Consider the following 8646-nt stretch of genomic DNA (forward strand, 5'->3'; position numbering starts at 1 on the left):
GATAGAGTGACATGAAGAAACTATTTTACACTTTCTTCTTTGGTATTATTCTCAAATCGTCCTTGGTGTTTCTATTCACCTAACTCCCTAATTAATTTTCAAGACTAATGAAGACACATGAATGTATGGGATGTTACAATCTCCAACCTCCTCCCTAATAAAATTTGGTTCTCGAAATTCAAAAATTACCTAAATTTTGATGAGAGTGGTCTTATTAGGATAAATATAGAGTTCAGATCCTTCCCACTTGCTTTGTTCTAACCTTCACTAAAATGCCTCTGATCTAGACCCATGTAGAAATAATAGAACAATAGCTCATGTTATGTAAACCAGGGAGCATAGATATTATATTAATGAATGAATTGAGGCAAATCTCAACAATAGGAAAATACAGTTGTGGATTTTCCTATTGAGCCCCCAGTGTGAGGATTTTCCTATTGAGGTGAGAAAAGCTCTCACTCCTCAACACCCTGTTCCACTCCAAAACTAGTTAACACTCTTCACGTGTCCCTCCTTTTCTTTAACCAATTTTTCTCATTCTAGCCAATTATCATTTCATTCACATTCTCCATTCCTAGTAGGCGACATGTACAAATAGTTACAACTTCACTCTTTCCTCCTACCCCACTATTAGCTCTCCATATACTCCTTTGCCTCTTCCATCTATACCCTTCCTTTGATACACATGTTTTACTGGCCTAACTGAAAACAAGGTTGAATTCAAGATATTTTGGCTTAAAATCTTGACTCCGTGGTTTTAACCATCCACCATGAATTGCGAAATGAGTTGCAAAACATCAAGGACTTCTTTTAAGAATGTGCCTTTAGGCATTTTTTTTTTTAGTAATTTGAAACAATCCCAACTCAATCTCGACAATTTAAAGTCGTCTTGACTCAATCTCAATAATCTAAAGTCTAGTCTGATTGCACCAAATATTGGCAAGGCCTAAGCTAAAAGACTCCTTGATAAAATGTTTTACATAAAGAAAAAATTGACATTTAAACACGGTTGTCTTATTAGAGCAAAAATTAGCATTTGTGTTGTTCCAACAATGATTAAGAAATAAGAAATTAAGTTTTTCAATGATGAAAATATCACATTAACAAGTGCTTCAGAACATTCTTTAAGAATTTCAAATAAAAAATATATTGTTTAAAAAATTCAACTATTTTAAAAAAAAAATCATCTATTCCAATCTCTAATACATGGAATACTTCAAAAATTATTTACCTTTTTAAGCCTTTAAAGAATGCCCCGAAACACAAAGACTAACCTGTCTTAAAAATACAAGTTAAATTAAATAATAAAATATAAAAAAGTTATTTAGTAAAATCATGTCAAAAGTTGCATAGGAATTCAAGCAAGACTGGTGATTGAAAAGCTGATCCTAACATGCTTTAGTTTTAAATTTTCTTCGAAGACAAATGTTATAGGTGAAAATTTTCTTTGAAAACAGAGTTGAAGAGTCAACGAATAAAAATTCTTTGAACAATAACGTTAATTGTTCTCAAATAATTAAATATAAAATAAAAAAGGTCACTCGTGATGTGATGTCACGAATTTTTTTAGTGGGCATCCCTAGTGATATTGATGCACCAACATGAGTTCACGACCGATACACATAAAAAAGCTAAAATGTAAAATCCTTACTAGAAAGAAGGGAATCTTAAATTTCCAATTCCATATAATAAAACTTCAGTGTCCTCAATAAAATAGGCAATAATTTGTAAAACACTTAAAAATGGAAGGACAAACTAAAACAGCCCAGGACTCCAGTACTTAACAGACATGAATGCCTAAAATCTCAAAACCCAAAGAGATTGGCAACAAGCACCTTCTTCCTTCATTCATTAACTTAAACAGGAGATGTTTGATTCTAATTGGCAGTTGAATTTGTTTACTGTTGTTCATCTGCTTTCGGGGCTGCTTCTTTAATTTCATCGGCACCATCATCCTGGAACCAGATAAACAAAGATCAATACATCAATTAAACAAAAAGAAAATATATAAATACATGTTGTGCAGGAGTTATGGCAAACCCAAATAAATACCTGCATGTCAGAGGTCCATAGGGTGAGATTATCACGGAGAAGTTGCATGATCAAAGTGCTATCCTTGTATGATTCCTCTCCAAGGGTATCCAATTCAGCAATAGCTTCATCAAAGGCCTAGCAATTACAAGAGAAAGGATTTGTCATGAGTATGTAATATGCGCCTAGATCAGAAGAACTCATACTGAACTGGTGCTCTAGCTACTTGTACTAAACTACTAATGAACACTTTATAATGTTTATTGGTACCACCAGTTCTTAGAGGCTAGAACAAGGTGTCAAACATTGATTAGTTGTGAACTACTATTATATTAAACTTATATAACATTAAATTATAAACTAACAACCAATAAGTTATTGACAACTCATTTTAGGTGTAGGTATAATAGCAATATAAAGGGTTCAAAAAGTTAGGTCCATGTGTGGTTAGTAGAATCCAAAACGCAACATCATTGTTGCTTTAACATAAACGAAACGTAATACTGTAGGAAGTGGACACTAAGTTATTCCAAATAATTGAAACAATAATTGACAACAAGAGTAAAAGATTCCCACCACAAAGAGCCCAAACTTCATATTCTCTACCCAAATATCCAAAGATATAATCAAATAAAGTTAGAGTAAATAGTACAAAACAATACAGTAGTAGCACATAACAATCAGCCTCTGTAATTCTAACCTGTTTTGCAAGATTGCAGGCACGATCAGGAGAGTTAAGAATTTCATAGTAAAAAACTGAGAAGTTCAGAGCAAGGCCGAGCCTAATTGGATGAGTTGGTGGCAGTTCTGCATTTGCAATGTCCTGCGGAACAATCCATTCATCAGAACAACCAAATCTTCCAATTACAAATTCACATATATAATATTTCATACACAGCAGATAGAATTCATATTTACACAAAACATTGGAAAAAACAAGACGACAACATGCTTAGTGCTACATGAATAATCATTCAATAAACGGCATAAAGCAGAGAATCATAAATTATCCAGCAAAAAAAATGAGAATCCTAAATCAATTAATTAATATGATCAAGTATCAGCGCACGATATGAAAAATAATAAGTGAGAGTTGCAAATCTGGAGAATATAGAACAGATCTGGATCGCAAAATCGAAGAACACGATAAAAGGAAAAGGAAAAAACGGTTAACCTGAGCAGATTTGTACGCGGCAAGAGTGCTCTCTGCGGCCTCCTTACGCTCGGCTCCGGTCTTAAACTCAGCAAGGTACCTGTGATAATCTCCCTTCATCTTAAGGTAGAAAACCTTCGAATCGCCAGAGGTAGCGGAAGGAATGAGACGAGAATCGAGAAGCTTGAGGATACCGTCACAGATGTTAGAGAGCTCCGACTCGATCTTAGATCGGTAATCACGGATAACAGCAACGTGGTCCTCGTTGCCGCGGCTCTCTTCCTTCTGCTCGATCGACGAAATGATCCGCCACGATGCACGTCTTGCTCCGATCACGTTCTTGTACGCCACAGAGAGAAGATTCCTCTCCTCCACCGTGAGTTCCTCACCATCGGCGCTGGCGGAAACCTTTTCCATGAACTCCACCATTTCTTCGTAGCGCTCGGCTTGTTCGGCTAGCTTCGCCATGTAGACGTTCTCTTCCCGAGGAGTAGGAGCGGCCGCCATTGATGAAACCTAGAGAGAGAAAGTGAGATCTAGTTTTTTTTTAGAGTTTAGAGAGAGAAAGCGATTGAGATTGTGAGAGAGAAATAGAAAAGGAGGGCGAAGAGGAAGACGGAAACCACGAAAGGGAAAGGTTGGTTTTTGAGGCAAATGTATCCGATAATTGCGTTGGGTGGGGTCGTTTTGGAGATTCGATATCAACCGTTGGATCTGTAGTTTTTATTTTTTTATATAAGGAAATTAGAAATTATTCGCAATTTGTGACTAAAATAGTAAAAAGTGACAGCTGTCTAACGCGGAGTTTTGATACTCTTTTGTGTCTCGCTGTCATTTGTGAACCTAAATTCTTTTTATATATTAAAGGGAATAGGGTTCTTTGAATTTGAAACTAATAAGGTTATGAATTTCTTTTCTTTTTTATTGAAAAAAGGTTAGCAATTCAAAATGATGATGAATTTGGAAGGAAAGTGAATGGGCTAAGATGGTCCTAAATGGGCCCGTTTGTGGGATTGGATTCGACGTGCCGTTGTTTGGGCCCTTGAAAGTGCTTTTCACTACTTTAGTTGGTCCTTGTTAATTAAGAGGAGTTAATGGCTGGCAGGGTAGGTCATAGGCACTGGCAGTGGCACTAGCACTAGTAGATACTGAGAAAAAAAGTCTGACAGACGTGTTACTAGAATTGGTAACAGCATTTCAAACTATGAAAACCACTTTTACTTCTTGTCTTCCAAGACCAGAATTCATTATTAGGAGAGTTATAAACAAGTTATGCCAATGGTATGAGACACGGATGGGTTTGATAAACATATTGTCATAGTTTTAGTTAAGACACTAGCAATTTCGAAAGCGAGAAGACAAGCACATTTATTTAAAGAAAAATTAGAAGAATAAAGAGAAGAATATCTAATTCATCTAGATAAACGATGGAATATTATTACAGGAGAACTAATGTTGGAAATATATTGTTAGATTTTCAATCAGTTAATTTTGTTACTTATGATATTAAAAATTTTGTGCTTTTAGGTTTAAGAGACAACCGTTTGATGGGCAAGCTATCAGACATCTTTGGGAGCATCTATCTAAATTCTACGGGACTTGTTTGATTTGCAAGCCGAATTATGTGAATAAAGGTCACGGAAAATTACGTTATTTGGGAAAATTACGGTTATTTGATTTCCCAATGATAGACCGAGTAAAGGATTGGATGCAATGTTTGCCAAACGGTACCATTTAGACATGGACAGAGTAATAAGATAAACTTCTAGAGAGATTTTTCACCAATGCACGTTGTGTTGAAAGAAGAATTGATTGCAATGTCGTAAGTGCGAATGAGGATCTTCATTAGGAGACCTTGAGTACTATCTAGTTGTTTGCAGCATCTGAAACATCATAGGTTTGAATTCAAACTGGATTGTAGTGATTTCTAGTAAGATGATATCGGTACTCATGGCGTTTGGATCAAAGACTGCATAGTCTCTGATGTTACATGCCCTATCATTGGCGATGCCAATAATGTCGTTATCAGCCATGACAAGGATTTCCTCGTATTGCTCTTCTTCGTCAGGTAATTCTGGGAAATCAAAGTTTTCCTAATTAGCAATAATTGGGTTCTCAGGTGGATGTGCAGCACATTGTTGTCTTCTTAGCGCTCTGAGAGTTCTTTCAGGTTCAGGACATCCATTGTAATTGGACGCAACGACTTGTGCATATAATAGCTAAAAGCTTGTCGTGACACCAGATGACAACAAACATTAAAAGCTCAAATCCTTTAAAACACAAATAAATAAACACAAAATTAGAAATGTAACTAAATATATTCCCCGACAACGGCGTCAAAAACTTGTTGCTAGAATTAATGTTATGTCACATGCAAGTAAACATGTATATTTGATTGCAGCAAGTCATAAAGAAAGAGTATCGCACCCACATGAAAATATGTAATTACTTAGATTTGTAGTTAATTACATTTGGGTTCTCAAGCATGAGAAGAGAGAAATAATATGTGATTTGTATTATTCAGTGTATTCCTAAGATACTGCTAATAGTGTGAATAGAGAGGTGGAAATATATCCAGAGTTAATGAGTTAAGCTATGATCCATTAATATTTGAGAAGTGAATATGTACGCTGATGTGCAGGGTCGTGACATGTGAGGTCAGAGTGACCAAGTGGTGTATCTCTACAACATCAAGGCATGCATATAAAGGGCAAAGGGTTAAATACCTTTTACCCCCCTGCCAAATAAGCGAGATTTGGTTTTGCCCCCTTTAAAAAAAATTGTTGCGCAGACCTTACCAAATTGAATTTCCAACCATTTAAACCTTTTACCATGTTTTTACCTAGAATACCAGGTTTCCATCCTACGTGTCTGTTACCAATGCCACGTAAGCCATAGTATATATGTTATTGTTTTACAATTTTCATTTTACCCCCCTGAAAAAATTAGGTCAAATCATTCTGAAAAAAGCAAAGGCGAAAACGAAAGTTAGGGCAATGGCAAAATCGAAGAAGACGAAGACGAGCAAGACGAGCAAGACGAAAACGAGTCAGTCAAAGAAGACGGCGCGGTCAAGCAAGACGACACAGTCAAGCCAGAGTGAGAAGACGACTCAGTCAAGCCATTCAACCAAGAAAACCAATGTTGTGAACAGGGACGAACCTGTAGAAGAAGAAGTTATTGAAGATGGAAAGGTACGAATTTTAGGGTTTGTCATTATTTTAGGGTTTAACAAATTTTAGGTTTTGTCATTATTTTAGGGTTTAACAAATTTTTCATTTCCTTAAAAATTTTCAGAATATGCATTTAATCAGTGTTGTTTTCAATCATGGAGGGGAATTTGTGAGAATGGGTGACGGGAATATGATATACAGGGGAGGGGTAACGACACATGTAACTGACATTCTCATTGACAACTTTACCATGATTTGCGTTAACAAGTTGTTGAATGAGTGGGGTTACAGTGAAGGCACATTTAGGGTATGGACAAAGGTTGTTGAAATTGATCCCAACTTTTTCCAAATTAAGAAAGATGATGACTGCTATGATGTAGCTGCATTTTCTTATGCCAATGAAGTAGAGGGTGTCATGTATGTAGAGCATGATGTAGTAGAGGTCTCATTTCAGTTGTTAGTCCTAGATGTGTTAATGAAATAGATGTTCAGGATCATAATGATGAAGAAGTAGTGGAAGGATTAGGAGATAGTGAGGATGAACGTGCCACTGGGTTGGAGGATGGGTTTGAAGGTGTAGATGTTTCTGTACCTAGGAAGGAAGCTCCTTCCCTATCAGATGTTATGAGGGGTTCAGAAAAGAAAGAAATGGAAGATGGAGATGAATATGTTACTGACGAGTTGGACAGCTCAGACCCTGATTTATCAGATGAGGACAAAGGTCACAAGTTTGAAAAGTTTAAAAAGGAGCATTTCAATAAGAATTTTAAATTTGAGTGGGGTATGGAGTTTAATTCCCTTGATGAGTTTAGAGAAGCTATACGTGAGTGGTCAGTATTAAATGGTAGGGAAATAAAGTTTGTGAAAAACGAGAGCTACAGGGTTAGGGTGGAATGTAGGGCCAAGTGTGGGTTTTTAATACTTTGTTCAAAGGTGGGACACAGACATACTTTTGCTATAAAAACAATAGTTGATAAGCACACATGTGCTAGGGTTCTAGACAATAGATCTGCAAGCTCAAGGTGGGTGGCCAAGGCTGTTGTAAAAAAGATGCAAACATCACAAAGTGTTAGGATTACTGACATTATTCAAGACTTGAGGCATAATTTTTCTGTGGGCATCACTGTTGCAAGGGCATGGAAGGCAAAGCTCATAGCTAAGAGGATACTTGAGGGAGATGCAGATAGGCAATATGCTGATTTGAGGAGGTATGCATCTAAGCTACATAGAGTTAACCTTGGAAATACTGTGAGTATCACTGTCAACAGACCTAATCCATCCATACAACCAAGATTTGGGTCCTTTTACTTTTGTTTTGATGGTTGCAAAAAGGGGTTCACTAATGGCTGCAGACCCTTCATTGGGGTAGATGGGTGTCACTTGAAAACAAAATATGGTGGTCAGTTGCTAATTGTTGTGGGTAGGGACCCTAATGACCAGTATTTCCCTCTAGCATTTGGAGTTGTTGAAATAGAGAACAAGGAAACTTGGAAATGGTTTATTGATTTGCTTATGGGTGACATTGGGCAGGACAACAGATATGTGTTTATATCTGACCAACAAAAGGTTAGTTCTATAGTTATGTGTCTTTGTGAAAATTTTCTCTTCTTTGTGGTATTTGTTGTTTGTGACAAATTATATGTCTTTGACTTTGTGATTGCAGAGACTGGTTTCAGTTTTTGAAGACATGGGTTAAAGGGTGGAACACAGACTGTGTTTGAGACATCTATATGCTAACTTCAAAAAGAAATTTGGAGGAGGAGCATTGATAAGGGACTTGATGATGGGGGCAGAAAAAGCAACATACTACCAAGGATGTATGACCAAGATGAACGAGCTAAAAGAACTTGATCCAAAGGCATGGAGTTGGCTTATGGGAGTTCAACTAAAAAGCTGGTGTAAGCATGCTTTTAATTTTTTCCCAAAATGTGATGTTCTAATGAACAACATTTCTGAGTCTTTCAATGCAACAATACTAGATGCTAGGGACAAGCCAATTCTGACCATGTGTGAATGGATCAGAAAGTATTTAATGAATAGGTGCTCAACATCTGCTTTGAAGCTAGAAAAATGGCCACATAAGGTCATGCCCATACCTAGGAAAAGATTAGACAAAGAGGTTGCATTGAGTGCTCATTAGATGCCTACTTGGGCAATGAATAAGTAGTTTCAGGTCACACATTCTTTCAATACCCAAGAGTTTATAGTGGATATCTCAAAAAGGTCTTGCAGTTGTAACTTTTGGGAGCTGGTGGGCATTCCCTGTAGGCATGCTGTAGCAGCATTAGG

At 36.8% G+C, this 8646-nt stretch overlaps 2 protein-coding genes across 2 annotated transcripts; one reads left to right on the top strand and one right to left on the bottom strand.

The window, feature by feature from the left end:
• Nucleotides 1-1662: 1662 nt before the first annotated feature.
• LOC131660986 (14-3-3-like protein) lies at nt 1663-3811 on the bottom strand. The gene is made up of 4 exons (XM_058930369.1): nt 3206-3811; nt 2732-2854; nt 2053-2169; nt 1663-1955 (listed from the first exon to the last, which is right to left on the bottom strand). Exons 1-4 carry the CDS (start codon nt 3689-3691, stop codon nt 1899-1901), a joined length of 783 nt encoding a protein of 260 aa, XP_058786352.1. The 5' UTR covers nt 3692-3811; the 3' UTR covers nt 1663-1898.
• A 2369-nt stretch (nt 3812-6180) lies between these two features.
• Nucleotides 6181-8053, top strand: LOC131657873 (uncharacterized). Its single transcript, XM_058927224.1, has 4 exons — nt 6181-6378; nt 6482-6799; nt 6850-7923; nt 8021-8053. Exons 1-4 carry the CDS (start codon nt 6181-6183, stop codon nt 8051-8053), a joined length of 1623 nt encoding a protein of 540 aa, XP_058783207.1.
• Nucleotides 8054-8646: the final 593 nt, after the last annotated feature.

Source organism: Vicia villosa, linkage group LG3 (assembly GCF_029867415.1).
Source record: "Vicia villosa cultivar HV-30 ecotype Madison, WI linkage group LG3, Vvil1.0, whole genome shotgun sequence".
In the NCBI taxonomy this organism is placed as follows: domain Eukaryota; kingdom Viridiplantae; phylum Streptophyta; class Magnoliopsida; order Fabales; family Fabaceae; genus Vicia; species Vicia villosa.

Coding starts and splice junctions, on each gene's coding strand:
- LOC131657873 (XM_058927224.1), top strand. CDS start 6,181: ATGGCAAAATCGAAGAAGACGAAGACGAGCAAGACGAGCAAGACGAAA. Junction 6,379..6,481: donor AAGTTATTGAAGATGGAAAG/GTACGAATTTTA, acceptor AAAAATTTTCAG/AATATGCATTTAATCAGTGT. Junction 7,924..8,020: donor TTATATCTGACCAACAAAAG/GTTAGTTCTATA, acceptor TTGTGATTGCAG/AGACTGGTTTCAGTTTTTGA.
- LOC131660986 (XM_058930369.1), bottom strand. CDS start 3,691: ATGGCGGCCGCTCCTACTCCTCGGGAAGAGAACGTCTACATGGCGAAG. Junction 2,855..3,205: donor CCGCGTACAAATCTGCTCAG/GTTAACCGTTTT, acceptor ATTGTTCCGCAG/GACATTGCAAATGCAGAACT. Junction 2,170..2,731: donor CCTGCAATCTTGCAAAACAG/GTTAGAATTACA, acceptor TGTAATTGCTAG/GCCTTTGATGAAGCTATTGC.